At 45.1% G+C, this 16,986-nt stretch overlaps 1 protein-coding gene across 2 annotated transcripts in view; it reads right to left on the reverse strand.

Annotated features, from left to right (window-relative positions):
- Window positions 1-16,986, reverse strand: part of GALNT18 (polypeptide N-acetylgalactosaminyltransferase 18) — a 351,487-nt gene that overhangs the window by 52,302 nt on the left and 282,199 nt on the right. For both annotated transcript variants that reach the window (XM_012502920.2, XM_030794708.1), the window contains 2 exons: window positions 9,689-9,826; window positions 4,337-4,432 (listed from right to left, as the gene is read on the reverse strand). In XM_012502920.2, coding sequence (XP_012358374.2) covers window positions 4,337-4,432; window positions 9,689-9,826 — 234 coding nt within the window. The remainder of the gene's footprint in view (window positions 1-4,336; window positions 4,433-9,688; window positions 9,827-16,986) is intronic.

Here is a 16,986-nt window from a genome sequence, read left to right on the forward strand (position 1 = left end):
CAAGTATCAGAAAGCAAAGCAAGAATTTACAGAAAGACCAACTACTTGTGACCTGGCTACCTTGGCCCACATTCAAGGATAACATGAAGACATGCTATGCTGAAAACCCAGGTGCCCAACTTCATTAATGATCAGAGAACTGCAAATTAAAACCACAGAGTGATAGTACTATACACCCACTACAATGGCTATAATTAAAAATATGGGTAATACCAAATGTTGGCAAGGATGTAGAGCAACTAGAACTCTAATATAAAGCTGGGAGAAGTAAAAATTGGTACAACAATTTTGGAAAATTGTTTGGCAGTTTATTAGTTGGCTCAGACTGTCACAAAGCACCACAGACTAGGTGGCATAAATAACAAATCTATTTTCTCACAGTTCTGGAGGCTGCGAAGTCCAAGATCAAGATGCTGGCCAATTTAGTTTCTGCTGAGGAACTACTTCTTAGCTTGCAGACAGCTGCTGTATCATTGTTGTCTTTCATGGCAGAGAGAAAAGAAAGCTAGTGATCAAGCTCTTTGATGTCTACTCTTATAAGGACACTAATCCTATCAGATTAGGGCACCAACCTTATGACCTGACTTGACCTTAATTACTTCCTCACTTGAAATACTACCAGGGTCAGGGTTTCAACATATGATTTTCAAGGAGGGGGCACAATGCAGTCCATAACATTCTGCCCCTGGCTTTCCCAAATGCATGCTTTTAAGGCATGCAGAATACATCATTCCATCCCAACAGCCCCAAATGTCTTAACTCATTCTAGCATCAACTCTAAAGTCCAAAGTCTCATCTAAATATCCTCTACATCAGGTAAATGAGACTCCAAGTACCATTCATTCCAAGGCAAAATTTCTCTTCGAATGTGAGCCTAAAGAATTAGGTAAGTCATGTGGTTCCAAAACACAACTGTGGGAAAGGCATAGAATAAATATTCTCATTCCAGAAGGAGAAATCAGAATGAAGGAAAGAATGATGAGTCCCAAGCAAGTCCAAAATCTTACCAAGTCAAATTCCATTTGCTCTTAAGGCTCCAGAATAACCCTCTTTGGCTCAATGCTCTGCCCTCCAGGCCCACTGGGGTGCCAGCATCACTACAATTGCTGTGTGGGGTGGCCCTGGCCCTTAGGCTAGACAGGGCACCAGCCCTTCTCCTGGCCTTGTGGTGGGAGTGGCAGCCTTGATGACCCCTAAAAACACCTTTTGCATCATTCTTCCTTTTCTTGAGGAATAGAGCACATTCACAGCCAAATAGCTCTATGGTCCCTATGGTCCTATGGACTCCAAGTCCAACAGCATTCTTTCATTCTATCCTACTTTCTCTGTCCCATTTAGTTCAAACTGGCAGTCTCTCTACAGGTGTAATTTCATCTCTATTCCTGGCTTCTGTCGAAATGACTGGCAAAGTCCACCTAAGTCAAACTCATGTTCTCTTTATCAAGAGCCACATCTTAGTGTTTTTTTTCAGAAAGAGCTTTCTCAGTTTTTTGCAACTGAGTTTTTTGGATAGGCGGATAATTCTTCAAATCTTTAAGTTAATGTTAAGTGAGGTCACAGGGATACAGCCCTGACCTGATAGGATTAGCATCCTTATAAGAATAGACACCAGAGAGCTCATTGTTGTGTGCTGTCTGTCTCTCCCATATGAGGACACAGCAAGAAGATGGACATCTTCCAGACAAAAAGGGAGCCCTCACCAGAAACTGAATTGGCCAGCACTCTGATCTTGGGCTTCTCAGCCTCCACAACTGTGAGAAAATAAGTTTATGTGGTTTAAGGCCTGTAATATTTTGTTTTGGCAACCTGAGCAGACTAATACAGGCAATGTCTACTAAAAGTGAAAATATGTCAACTCTGTGACTCAGCAATTCTGCTCCTGGGCATAAATCCAAAAGAAGTGAGCATATATTACACCAAACGTCATGATCAAGGCTGTTCATAGCAGCAGTATTCATGATACTTCCAAACTGGCTGTAGTCCAAGTGTCCATCAGCAGTTGAATAGATCATGAACTATGGTACATTTATAAAATAGAATACTACATAGTAGTAAAAATGAGCAAATTACAACTACATGTAATAGCAGGGATGTATCTCAGAAATGTAATGATGAAAGTGTTCCATTTTCACCACATCCATGCCAACATCTATTGGTTTTTGGCTTTTTAATTAGGCCATTCTTGCAGGAGTAAGGTGGTATCCCATTGTTGTTTTAATTTGCATTTCCCTGATGATTAGTGATGTAGAGCATTTTTTCATATGTTTGTTAGCTGTTTGTTTATCTTCTTTTGAGAATTGTCTATTCATGTCCTTTGCCCACTTTTTTGATGAGAATATGTTTATTTTTTTCTTGTTGATTTGTTGAGTTCCTTGTAGATTCTGGATATTTATCCTTTGTTGGATGCATAGTTTGTGAATATTTTCTCCCACACTGTGGGTTGTCTGTTTAATGATTATTTCTTTTGCTGTGTGGAACACTTTTACACTGCTGGTGGGAATATAAATTAGTACAACCACTATGGAAAACAGTACGGATATTCCTTCAAGCACTGAAAGTAGAACTACCATTTGATCCAGCAATCCCATTACCAGGTATCTACCCAAAGGAAAAGAAGTCATTATATGACAAAGATGCATGCACATGCATGTTTATAGCAGCACAATTCACAATTGTAAAAATATGGAACCAACCTAAGTGCCCATCAACCAACAAGTGGATAAAAAAAATGTGGTATATATTCATCATGGAATACCAATCAGCCATAAAAGGAAATAAAATAATGTCTTTTGCAGTAACTTGGATGAAGCTGGAGGCCATTATTCTATGTGAAGTAATCCAGGAATGAAAAACCAAATATCGTATGTTTTCACTTTTATATAAGTGGGAGCTAAGCTATGAGGATGCAAAGGCATAAGAATGACATAATGGATTTTGGGGACTTGGCAGGGAAGGTTGGGAGGAGGGGTGAGGAATAAAAGAGTACATACTGGGTACAGTGTACACTGCTTGGGTAACAGGTGTTCTAAGATTTCAGCAATCACCACTAAACAACTTATCCAAGTATCCATGTAACCAAAAACCACCTGAATCTCAAAAACCACTGAAACAAAAATAAAAATTTAAAAAGTATAATTATGAAAGAAGTCAACATAAGAAAATATATACTATATAGTCCTATTTATGTAGAATTCAAAATCAGGCAGCAATACTCTTATTTTTGACCTGGGTGTGTTCACTCTGGAAATTGATTAAGCTGTATACTTAAAATTCATTTATTCCCTCTATATATGTTTTACTTCAATACAATGTTTAAAAAGATAGTCACTCATTAAAAATGCCACACCATTGTAACAATGAGGAATGTGTTGCCATACTTGGTCGTGTGGGCATAGCCTGATTTGTTGGCCTGCAATTAACCAGCCAGTAATGTCACAGCAACTCAGTCCCCAAAAAGGACAAGATGGTAGAGGTCACAATGGACAATCCCTGGGAGGGCTCATCATTCACACACAGAGTGACATATATATCATTTTGTCCTTCACTCGTGTGTTTCGGTAGGCAACAGCTCTTTTAAACACTCTTTTAATTGCAATTGCACACATAGGCATATCTTATTTACTAAAATATCTTTTTAAATCATTGTGTACTTCTGGAGATAAGTAAACTCTGGGAATGTTATCAATTCAGAACAGATCAGCCCATGGCATTCTTGGTCAGGGGCTGTCTGCTGTACTTTGTTCAACAAACCATTTATCTTGCCTGTGTCTTGGCATCCCTCTTTGAGTCTCTGAAGCTTAGACTATGAATGGGGAATTTGTAAGAATAACTTATTTTCCTGGTAGCTGCCCTTCATTCTCCACCAGGAGAAGGTCAGAAGAGCTGGAAAGAAGGCCTGTGGCTCTAAATTTTGGCCCCAGCTATGATCTACTAAAGGGCAGAGCTGAAGACCATGCCATGGCACTCTGAAGGGACTCTGACATTTCAGGGAGCTTGGGAGAACCTCCCACTCTTGCTAGGGAGCAGCTCGGTTGTCAGAGCCAGAACTGTGATGTACCCATAGTTTCCCCAAAGGAAGCAGGTGTTTCTCTTCAGAAATGTAACCCCTTTCCTCCTCCTCATCCTGGAGGATCCTGGCGTCATAGCATCCACTCCCCCAGCTTCTTTCCAGACAAGGCAGGTATGACCCATCCTTTTCAGCTCATGAGGACGTGCCCTAATGAAAAGCCCCAGAGGCCCCTGGTCCCAGAGCTGCCATGACAGAGCCTAGCTCTCCTTCCCCATGCCAGGCACTCACATGCACACTCCTGGCACAGGAATCTCTTAGAGGACTCACCTGAGGCGTCATCCCATGGCAGATGTACATGATGGGGACATTCTCTGTATCTGGCCCCTGGTCAAGACACAAATCAGTCTTCAGAGAATTCTGCAGCTGAACATCAGAGAACAGATGGCCACACCAAAGAGAGAGGAACAGAGGGAGCAAATGCATTAACTCCGGAGAAACAAGTATTCTGCTGAGACAGATTTCATTTTCATAATCAGCCCAAGGCCCTTGAACACTATAGAACCAACAAGCACCAGCTTTTGCCTTGCATAAAGGTGCTGAGGGGAGGACAGCCTCCTTTGAAGGAGAAACACTTACATGTCATTAAACAGTGAGCTGGGTTCTGGGAGTTGAGACAGTCTGGTCAAAAACAGGAGATGCGCATGCATGTGCACACACAAGATGGTGCTTGTTCTTCAGCCCCTCCACTTCCTCAGGGGTGGGACAACAGCCTTCAAGTGTCCCTAGAGAAATCTTTGCTCTTTAGTGTTGGGGGAAATTGGCAACATCTTAACTATTTTCAGGCCTCAGAGATCCCCTGGGACCAGACGCTCTCTGCCTCCTGCAGAGCCAGCAGTGGCTTGGCCAGGCCCCTTGGTGGCCCACCTGCTTAGGGTCTTCCAGAGTGGGAGGTCGGGTGGGAGAATAAGAGAGGAGGGGGCCAGGGTGGGAGCAGGAGAAGAGAGCAGCATCTCTTACCCTCACCTACAGGTGCATGGATCCAGTCTTGGCAATTAACACATGTCTGGGTAAGAGAGCTTATATTCAATGTCACTTTCTTGCTTACACCCACTCTCAGCCTTTGGAAGGGCAGCCCATAGACCTCATGGCCCTGCTCACTGGCCACAACTGAGTGGACCATGGTGGGCACTGACCCACACTTCAGAATTAATCACTCTCTTTCTCTTTCTCCCTCTCTCACCTCTCCATCTCATTACTCTCTTATCCTGTCTTAGAAACCTAAACAGAACCCAGAGACTGTAATCGGTGGGTGGTGGCCACTAGAATTGCAAGGCTGTTTAAACTGGGCATGGGGGTTTCTGTTGGCCATGGCCATGTGCAAGCAGAGAAAGCCAGTTGTGATCAAGGATGTGATGATGCACGAGGCAGACAGAATGAGAGACAAGAGAGACCATGTTGCCCCTGCAGCGGCTTCAGTGGTTTCCCAGCTGGAATGTCCATGTCCAGCTGCACTTCACTTCCTACTCCTGTAAGAGTTTGTAGTACCTTCACCCCCCTCACCTTAACTTGAGCTGGCTTGACTGGGTTCTCTCCTTAGCAATCAAAACACTCTTCCTAGAACAGGGGACTGGAGATCAGAATCCAGGGAAGAAAAGGACAAGAGGCCACAGGGAAGCTATCTATCTGGGGTGAGGCCAGAGACAGCAGCAGGGCCTTTGTACTCCTGATGGTTTGTGGCACGAGTGAAATGAAGCCAGTGAAGAGGTATGAGATGGAGCCGATAACCAGAGGCCCACATGTGCTCCATGCATACCCTGTTCCTAACAGGGGACAAGGCACAGAGTTGAATTCTTTTCTTTTGAGCTTCCTTTCCTCTACTGGGTGGTAGCACCTTAATCCCAAACTCGCAGTTCAGAGATTCTGAAGAAATAGTGCATGAACGTGTGTCTCAGGCAGAGCCCCCAGTAGCATTTCTGCAGCAAATCCTCCATTATAAACCAATTCCTTGGTTTGCCTTAGTGGGAAAAGCATATGTAAACATATTTCGTTCTTGTCCTACAGCTCAGGTAGAGGTGGGTGTCATATCTAAAGCCAAGCACTATAACCCACTAGGAAAATCTGCTAACTGCTGTTGCAAAGAGGAAGGCCTGGAGAGCCCTGATGTTAGACTTGGCTTTCCCCTGGGTTCTTAATGCCAGTGCTTCAGTGAGAGGGTGGGTGTCTTTTGATAAAGTCCTCCCTGGCTCTGTGCCATTCCTACCCACCACCCCCCACCATCCCTTAGGCAGGTAGTCCACTGAAGCAGCTAGAAGCAACAGGCTGGGATGGAAACCTGGCTCCAGCTGAGGGGTGTTGAATAAAGCAATGTAACTCCTTTCTGTTTGTTTTCTTCCCTCTAAAATAGGAATAATAATAGTGCCTACCTCATAAGGCTGTTATGAGGATTAAGTGAAACAATATCTGCAAGTGCTTAGCATAGGGCCTGGCAAATAACAAATGTTGCAATAATTGTTGGCTGCTATTATTATTGCTGTAACCTTCCTCAAAGCCATTCAGGGAAACCAGCTTTTAGGAACGCATCTATGTGTCAGGTACCATGTGAAGTGCTTTCCACATATGTCTCACCTAATTCTTATAATGACTAGCCAGCCCAGAGATATTATCTCTTTTAAGGATGAAGGAACTGTGGTGTAGTAACAAACTCCACTCTCCTCCCTGTCTGTAGTGCTATTCAGCCTGTATGGACACTTCCCCATATCGCCCTTGGTCTTGGCCTCCTCTTTGCCTCTTCCCTTGGCTCTCAGGTTATCTGCCACTCTGGAAGCCTTTCCCGACCCATGTCTGGTATGAGAGCACTGCCCTGTGCTTCACTAGCACCCCATTTCTCTTAGGGTAGCACTTAGCAGGTTGCATACTTGTTCCTTCTTCACTTGTTTGTCTCCCCTGTTAGTCATCAGATTGGGTCTCAGTCTCACTGTATATCATACAGGCCAGGCACAAAGGAGACAGTCAACACTTGTTAAGTGGGTGAGTGAGTGGGTACATGAAAAACATGAGTAAATGACTGGCATTCCCAAATGAATGGAAACATAGTCAGACAAGCGATAGAGCTGGTCTGTCAGACTTCAAAACCCAAGCTCTTTCCGTAACGCAAATGGCTATAATCCTGAGGCTGTAAAATATGCCCTAGGAAATGGCATTACTGTGACCACTAAGGTTTTGCACATTGTCAAGTTTACATAGCCATTGAGGGGCAAAGCTAACATTCAGAAGCCAGGGATGTCTGTTTCCAGATGCCCCTCCATCTCTATGCTCAGCACCAGAGCTGTGATTAATCCAACGCTACCCCATCCCCTGGACATGAAGCTCAATGATCCAGGGGAAACTTATGCCCACACGATGGGGCCCACAGGTCCTTAGGCCTGCAGGAGTCATTAATGGGACCTATTAGTGGATTAATGGGCTGGGCTACAGACTTGATACTGGCTCAACTCAGAGTCCCAGAAGTCATTTGTCCTGAACAATGTCATTTGGGCATGAGCTGGAACAGAAAAAGGAAAAAGAAATCATGCCCCTGAAAAGACATCTGGTCTCTTCATTTTAGGATAAAAATAATTACCAGGAAGAATGATTCAGGCCCAGCAAATACTCTTGCTATTGTGGCTGCATCCCACTTTGCCCATCTTCAGCCAGTTGCCCCCATTAAGAGTTCATTATGCTCTTTGACAAGCAGGCATGTCTCTGCTCATGTAGGCGCTTGGCCTGTGGAGGAGGCAGGAGGGAGGGGAGGCTGGCTGGGCCCTGAGTAGTGGTGGGCTGATGAAAGTGCAGGGGGTCAGAGCCCTCTGCCAGCCGCAGGGATGGCTAACACAGCTCAGTCCTTTGGGATGGCAAGTGAATGGTTTTCAGTGTGACAGTAAACATAGGCCCGGCTCTGGACTCAGACAGATCTAGATCACAACCCTATATTTGCCACTTACTATTTGACAAACCAAATGTTTCTGGGGCTGGCATGGAGGGGCTACATGTTAAACCTGTTGCACATGTGTATAAGATGAGATGCTTTTGCTTGGAGGATGAGAATGCCTTTGGCCAAGACCCAGAATTGCAGTGGCCACATGCACACACCTCTACTGTTACTGCTTCTCCTGCCTCTCTGGGTGAGTTTGGCTAATCCTGCTCAGCCACAGCTGACAGCCTGCTGAGAACATGAATCCAGAAGCTTGCCCTGGCTCACGGAGTCTTGGGGCCAATAGTTTCTCTGGAGCCACAGCAGCATAACTCTCCTTTTAGGATTGGGTTCAACCATGGCCAAGCAGCACACATAGCTTGCTATGGGTGGAGTGTGGGGCATCAAAGGCAGCTGTGTCCACAGGATGGTTCTGGGGAGGTGAATGGGACAGACAGACACCTTATAGTGCATTGTGTTTCCATGGTGACAACAGGATCTGGAGACTCAGGTACTACCTGAGCAGCACTGGCTGAGGTGTTTGCTGGATGTGAATTGCACTAGCCTGAGAAGTGGAGAGGTGAGAGGTCACTGCATGTTTCTCTTGGGATATGTCAACCATGCCATGAGGACACTCATGGGAGGATAAGACTGTCTCCTACAAGCTGGCCTTCTGGATAACAGAGACCCTGGGGGAAGAGGGGGTGGGTCTAGGATTCCAGCTCTGTCTGCTTTAGAATCCTAGGATGTATATGATATAAGAGTTGGGGGGTGCATAGGGAGCACTAATCCCAATCTTTCAGCAGATTCTTCCCGCTCATAGGCAATTGTCCTGTTCACTACATTCCCATTTGGGGCAGGCTTTGAACTCAGCTCTAACCACAGCTCATCAAAAGAAGAGACCTCAGTTCTTCCTTCAAGTTTTCATCTTGTGATATCAAAAAAAGGTCTGAGGGGACACTCTCCAAAGGGAGGAATCAGAGTGATACCAGCAGCTGGTTTTTTAGACTTGGTTTCACTGCTGATTATGTGAGCTTGTGAAAATCACTCTTTGACTCTGTTTCCCCACCTGTGACATGGAGATAATATAACTAATCCTACACAGAGTAGTCTTGGGGGTTTGTCATGGCAAAAGTTTATGTGTTCAGACTGTAAGTCAGCAAAAGCCAGGCGAGATAGCCAAAAATCAATCAAAATACCATTTAAAATACCTTACGGCATTTGACCTGTATGGTCCAGGGAATATCGAGAAAATGGGAGAATTTATCATATTCAAAGTATTTTAACCTTAGAATTTATCATATTCAAAGTATTTTAACCTTAGACAGAAAATACATTGTCTCGATCTCTTGACCTCGTGATCCACCCGCCTTGGCCTCCCAAAGTGCTGGGATTACAAGCGTGAGCCACCGCGCCCGGCCACCTTACCTTTTAATCTTAAGCTAACTGCTTTATTATGTGTTTTATTAAGCGGAATATGCAGGTGTGGGGCCAGAGGTGAATTGCTTAGGACTATAAAGGAGAGACAAGCACCTCTCTCAAGGGACCGGAGGGATTTGGGCTATAAAAGTAAAGGCTGTCTTGCAGGTGCAGAACCCAGCACCCGGTCCCCAGGCCTACTGCAGTTCTTCACGTGAGCAGCTGAGAGGCTCTTTCCCTCCTCTCCCTTTCTTCACTATGTTTCTTTCTGTCTGTGTCTGAATGAAACCTGGAGGAGGCCAGCTCCTTACCACTCCATAGGCAATGATGTCTGAGTACATCCTCATCTCTGGGTACACGCTGACCAGGTACCACCGGAAGGTCTTGCACTGCAGCTGTTTCCTCAGAGCCTTCCTTGCAGTGATGTCCCCAATGTCAATTCCTGAGTCCTGCACAGGGATGCGGAAGCAGAGATGAAGCCACTCCCAGGTTGCAGCTTCTCCCCAAACTCTACTTTGGCATGACCTTGTGCCCCAAACAAGATTCCTAGAGACTGGGGAAGGGACCATGCTGCACATCAACTCTTGCATTTTCCCACGGGTACATTAACCCCATAACCATCCTCATTTAGACTATGAAACACGAGGTCAGCATTGCCGGGCATTGTCATCCAAGGCCATTGAAAATAAAGATGCCAAATCCTTAAAGAAAAAAAAGAAAGCTATAATCTGGGTGTAGATGAAAGAAATGGGAAGAATCCATCTGAATAAAGCTTTTCCCTACCGCAAGAGGCAAGATAAGAGATTCTGAGATTTAAGGTGAGAGAGAGAGAGGGGAAGGAAAAAGCACTGAGATGAAATGATGCTAATTCTATAGTATTAATAATACTATTCCTAAGAATCATAACATCTAAGGCTTAAACATTTCCAAAGTGCTAGGCTGTATTCTGGATGATACATGCAATATATATTTATTTACTTTTATTTATACGTATGTGTTTTGTCCCATTCATACTTATAAAGTAGCACTACATAATCCTCCTTTACAGATGATGAGTTGAGACAAAGAAAGGTTCAGTAACCTCCTTGGTAACTTGCCCAAGGCTCCACAACTAATAAATGGTGGAGCTGAGAATTGAACCCAATTAACATGGGTCTAGAGTTTCTGCTTTTAATGTTACTCTACGTGTTTGGAAGATCCCATCCTTCTGCCTCCTCGGACCAAGTCCTTGCAGGAGAAGCAGACTCTCTCTTTAAGCCTGGGAGTCTTGGTGTCTAGAGTACTTGTTTCCCTTCTTTCTCAGGAGCATCAGAGAGGTAGCCTCTGAGCCACCATGGCGCAGCAGCCAGGGAGCAGAAGTGAGACATGAATGTGTCCAGGAGTGAGAAGGCTAGAGAAGCCCCCCTCCTCATACTGCTTGTAGAGCAGAGTTGGGCAGCACTAAGAATTCCTCGGCCTGCATACCAGCTGTTGAATGGGGCACAGAATTGGCTGAGAAAAAGCTGATGCAAAAGCAGAAGCTGCCGAGGGGTCCATCCTCTGGGGATCTGATGAAGACCCAGCGCATCTCAGAGGATGACACCATGGCAGGGATGAAGGCCAGCAAGCAGATGGGGCATGTGGCGTCCCATAAGATGCCAGCCCAGAGTGGAGGGCAGATGAAGAAGTGGAGCTCTCTCTCACCGACACTGTGGTCCATATGCTGTCTGTTTGAATCCCTGGTTCAAACATCAACTCCAGGGATCGAGTTACTGAGGTTGGGCAGATTTTGTCTAAAATATCTGAGAAAGATCACAAAAATGGCTGCATTTATCTGGACATGAACAGGGCAAATTTTTGACATCAGACAACATGGGCTTGAGTAAAAACACAATTTAGGTATAAAAGAGACAGATTCCTTTTTGCCCACAAGAGTTCAGGCAATATAAAAATTTGAACCTGCTACAGCCTTAAGGTTAAAGTTCTAGAATGATGAGGAGCTATTTCAGCTTCCTAGTACTTCTTAATGACCTCATCTGTGACTTGTCTGCTGCACACTCCTGCCCAGAGCCTTCTCTGCAACTGTTATGTGAACATTTCTCTGTTGGACTCTGGCTCCTTAAGGTCAAGAAACTTCCATCAGACTTACCTCTGTGCCTCCAGGCCTAGCACTGAGCATGAACTACATTGCTGGGTGGAGAAAATATTTATGAAGTGGTGAACACAGGAACTGGCAATAGATGTAATCTACCTTCCATTCTGATCCCAAAGCATTCATTAAGTATTAACCCTTTACACTCCACGGTACTTTATCCTTACATCAGAAAACTGTGTCCCAGGACCCATTCATTCCTTCTCCCTTCATGTTATAATTGCCTTTATGTGACTAAATTTAGCACTGTGTCTGTTTTATAGGGAGCCACTAGAAGAACCTGTCTCACAAAGGTCTCTGTGTTTTCCTAAACTTCTGGGTTCCCATAGGAAAAGTTTCTTTCTGCACTTAGGAACAGGGCAAAGTTTGCCTCCCTCCATACGATCGAGTAAAAGATGAGAGAGATACAATCCACCAGGTGGCCATCTCCTGCTAGGAAGCTCAAGAACTAGCCCTTTGTTCAGCTTATCTTTCTGAATATCAAGTCTCCTTCCCCTTCCTGTGTATTAATTGACTTTTGCTTTTCCGTTTTAATAGTTCAGCATATCTGCACTGTGTGTTTACTGTAAATTTCATCAAACCTATCTTCAAAGCAGGAGGCATACATTGAGAAGAAAGTAAATCTTCTCTGAGAAGGTCACCTTGGCCCCTATTAGAAAACAATAAATGCATCTTCCTCTTTTGCCCAATACTTGGTGTAGCGAGTTGAAATGTGGCCTCCTCTAAAATTCATGTCTAACCAGAACCTCTGAATGGGACTTTATTTGGGACGAGGGTCTTTGCAGATATAATTAATTCAGGATCTCAAAGTGAATCATCCTGCATTTAGGGCTTGCCTAAATTATGACTGTACGTGACTATATATGACTAAAATGACTGATGTCTTTATAAGAGGAAAAAAGAGTGGTCTGGACACACATAGAGACAAAGAGGAGAAGGCCGTGTGAAGACAGAGGCTGAGACTAAGGTGATACATCCACAACCAGGGACCCCTCAGGGCCACCAGAAGCTGGCCGAGGCAAGGAAGGACTCTCCCCTCTAGATGCTGGAGGGAGCACAGCTCTGCTGGCACCTGGATGTTAGACTTCTGGCTTCCAGAACTGGGAGAGAATAAATTTCTGTTGTTTGAAGCCACCAAGTCCATGGCAATTTGTTACCATAGCCCTAGGAAACAAATATATTAACTTAGCCACATAAAAAGTGCCCAGTATTGCAGCCACATAGTCACAAAATTCCTTGTAGCCAGACTTAAAGCAGGGCTATCACTGAAGCAAATGACAAGCCATCCCTGGCACTCAGCCTGTCTTTGGGCAAGAGAAGCAGTCTAGAGTTCCTGAACCCTGCTTAAGAAAATATTGATGTTTTGCTGCAGACTGACTTTCTGTTTATTGATAAACAAACTGATTTTCAATTAAAGTAGCAGGATGCAAGAGGTGGAGGCTCTTCAGCCTTTCAAAAGCTGGGGACTGGACCTGCTAAGGGAGCAGGTGAGAGGGCCAGTTCTGCTCAGCACACAACTCCGAGGAGGCCCCAGCTTAGAAGGCAACAAGCAGAGGATGTCTGCCCAGCATGAGCATTTTTAAACTGTGGAAGGAAAGTACAGGGCATAAACAATCACATCACCAAAAAGAGTTAACACTTATCTAGCGCTGTGTGCCAAGCACTGATCAAAGTCTTTACATGTATTAACTTATTTAATTCTCAAGGCAGCCACCTGGGCAGGGTTGAAGGACTCCAGCTCCATATTTGCAGCTGGGATGCTGTAGACGAAAGGTTAAGTAAATTGGGAACAGATGTGCTTGCAGCTGAGGAAAAGGGATTGGGGCATAGCTATCTCAGGGGCAGCTGGTAAACCTCCTAGGGAAACTGTATGAAGCATATAGCATCCATGCATCCTCCTTCTTTTCCAACGGACCTTTACCAAGCACCTGCTTATCATGTGTCAGACACTATCCTAAACACTGTGTATACAAATAGGAATACGTCACACTCTTGGCCTGAAAGGAGAGTCTGGGAGTTTCAGACAAGTAAACATACTCTTTGTGAATAAGTGTGAGGCATGGAAAGGAAGAGAAAGTGAAAGAGAGAATAGAAGAGGGGCCTCATTCTTCTTACATTGTGTGGAGGCCAGGACTGGGGGCAAAGGAGGAGGTTAACAGTCAAAGATGGCTTCCTGGAGTAAGCAACACTTGTGAGTTTGGAAAAATGAGAAGGACTAGCTAAATGGGTGTTACCCAAACCCGGCCATCCTAAACTGTCATCTGGAGGGCTTTTTATAGATTGGCACCCACCACTCAAAATCCTCTCTGAGGATGAGACCCAGATGAGTATCTTTTTAAAAGTTTTCCAAGCGATTCTGATGCAGTTGGTCTGAAGATCTGCTTTTAGGAGTCACTAACCAAGGCAGAGAGGGATTACTCACACTGCCAGCAAACTCACTCATTAATAAGCATTAGCAAGGCATCACCAAGCTCTTACCATGCGCCCTGCCTTGTGCTAGATATAATCACACAAAAATGAATAAAGCAGTCTGTCCTCAGAGGGCCCATGGCGTATTGTGGTGCTTCTCAGTGGTTCTGAAGAACTTTCCCAAAAAACAGATCCCAGGGGCCCCTTCCAAACCAAATAAGTGGTAATCTGTGGGGGTGGAACCCAACCGATTGTGAAGTTCAGCCAGATTTGAAAGCCACTGTTCTAATGAGAGGGAGACTTTTACATAACAGAACACTCTTTCACAGGCTGGTCATGCAATGACAGAGAGATATTTAGGAGGGGGAGCTCTTTCCCCAGTTGGAGCTGGCTTTCTAGAGGAGGGACCCCTGGAGCTGAGTCTCAAAGGATGGGGAAGATTTAGTAGGGGTGGTCATACAGAAAGAGGTAGAGGGTAGGGAATTCAAAGCAGGATGAGCAAGCACCGAGTCGTGAGAAACAGCATGGCATGGACGGTGTGTAATGGGCAGTTCCCATAGTCCACTCAGTGTATGCAGACTTCAAAACAGGGAGTGGTGGGCAGTGGGGTTAAAATACAGGCAGAGGAGAAAGCATGGGAACCTTTGATGCCATGCCAAACACTGGGCTTTGTGCTTAATTTTGTACATAACAGGAGTCATTTAAATTTTTTTTTTTTCTTTGAGACAGAGTCTTGCTCTGTCGCCCAGGCTGGAGTGAGTGCAGTGGCATGATCTCGGCTCACTGGAAACTCTGCCTCCCAGGTTAAAATGATTCTCTTGCCTCAGCCTCCTGAGTAGCTGGGATTACAGTCACATGCCACCAAGCCTGGCTAATTTTTGTATTTTTAGTAGAGATGGGGTTTCACCATGTTGGCCAGGCTGTTCTTGAACTCCTGACCCCAAGTGATCCACCTGCCTCAGCCTCCCAAATTGCTGGCATTATAGGCATGAGCCACTGCGCCTGGCCTCATTTAAAGATTTTAAGCAGGGCAATGGCATGGTTGTTGTGAGTGTTTTAAAGATAACTTCGGGTATTGTAGAGGATAGATTTGAAGGAGATAAAGATTTGAGCCAGGAAAACCAGCTGAAGCTTGTGGCAGAGAAAAAAACAGGGCCTGAATGCAGACATGAGAGGAGGTCGGGGTGGGAAGGAGGGCTTGTGATTGACTGGGACAGGGCATTGAGAGAGAGGAAGATTGAAGGATGATGTCATTTTCAAACTCATGTGTCTGGAAGATGGTGGCACCATGCACTGAGACAGAATGAGAACAGGAGCAGATCTGGAGGAAGAAGGTGGGTTTAGCTGGTCAGATTCAGTCTGAGTGCCTGTGGGAAGGGCCAAGAGGAGATGTCCAGCTGGCAGTTGGAGATGTGAGTCTGAAAGTGAAGGCAGAAGTCAGGGGTAGAGATATTAATTCGGAGGCAGCATATGGGTGGGAGTCCAATGCAAGAGTAGATGATATTACCCAGGGAGATGGGGAATAATGAGAGCAGTCTGCCAAGGATGGATCCCCCACGGAGCATGTAAGCACCCAGTGAAGGTAAGAGGAGCCCTTGAAGAGTTAGGAATAATTGGAGAGAGATGAGATTCCAGGGTGTGGAATCATGGACCCAAGGAACTACAGAGGTTCAAGGAAAAGGTGAAATCCTATAGGTTAAAGATCTTAAAATGTCCATTAAATTAGGCAGTTGGGAGGCCTATGTTGACCTTGACAAAGCAGTCTTGATGAAGTATCAGGATATAGCTTGGGAGAAGGATTGGGAGCTGAAGAAATATTGACTCTGTACAAGTTTGATAAGAGGAAGGAGAGGACATTTGGACACAGGGAACAGGAGAGGAAAGAGAATTATTTTAGGAAACACACTGATTCTTTCCTTCTCCACCTAAGGCTTTATCCTGGGCAATTCCACCTCTCACCTGTCTTGTGTTCACTTCCCCTTACCCATTTGATTTGAACTACCGCCTTGAGGAGTCGCAGACAGACACTGAATTTCATCATTTTTCAGTTATTTTCACTCACTCAGTTCTCTACCATTCATTGGGTTGCTGGGCATTTCAACACCTGTCAGCTGCTAGGGGTAGAGGGCTAGAAGGTTTGCAGCTCTGGGGTACAGAGAGAAGGCAGTAAGAGTATGCTCACTCACCACTCCTAAGCAGAGCCTGGGGACCTGCTATGCCTCACTGGTGAGCTCCTGGGGAGTTTCCAAGTGTTCTTAATATTTTGCCGTCACAGGACACCTACCACAGGGCTTGGCGCCCCATGCAGAATACAGTGATTCAATCCTGATGATGAGTCCAGAAGGTACTGCAGTTCCCCAGAAACACTCTTACTGTCAGGAATGCAATCCCAGGCTGGTACATTAGAGCTGGCTGCACTCTGGCTGATATGTCTCCACTCCTCATTCTTGCTCCCAACTGCTGAAACCTCACTGATTGTGGGAGTATGCAACCCAACTCAAGTTCTCCTCTCCTATGGTGGTGGTGTGGCTGGGAGATGGGCTAAAAGCTCCCACCCATGAACCAGTCAACTTTCTCAATCATTTAACCAGAGCAACGTTAGCTTGGTGTAGAGTTTAGGTAACAGGGCTTTCACATGATCACTTTGAGCGAAGATCAATCATTTCCCCATTAGAGGCTTCCTAAAGGACTCCAAAGGGGATTGCCATGGCCTTGGGAGGAAAGAATGAGGTCACGTAGTCAATAGCTCTGATAGCTCTGTCTCACACAGAATGCAACACTAGCAATGAACTCCAGGCAGACAGGCTGGCAAGTGGGTTGGAATCATGTGGCTGGCATCTCTCAACTCAGTAGTAGAGCTGGGTTCTCTCAACTCAGTAGTCCAAGGTCATTTCCACATGTTTCACCTTGACACATGGCAGGGCTAAACAAAACTACCAGAGAAACATTGCTTTTTCTCTGGCATTTCTTAAGTACAGGTCACTAGAGGGATAGAGGACAGTGGCAGGCAATGATGAGGCTCTGTGAAGGTTAAACACTGTCTAAAAACTGCCCAGAATAACTCCCATC

Source organism: Nomascus leucogenys, chromosome 15, assembly GCF_006542625.1.
Source record: "Nomascus leucogenys isolate Asia chromosome 15, Asia_NLE_v1, whole genome shotgun sequence".
Taxonomy (NCBI): Eukaryota; Metazoa; Chordata; class Mammalia; order Primates; family Hylobatidae; genus Nomascus; species Nomascus leucogenys.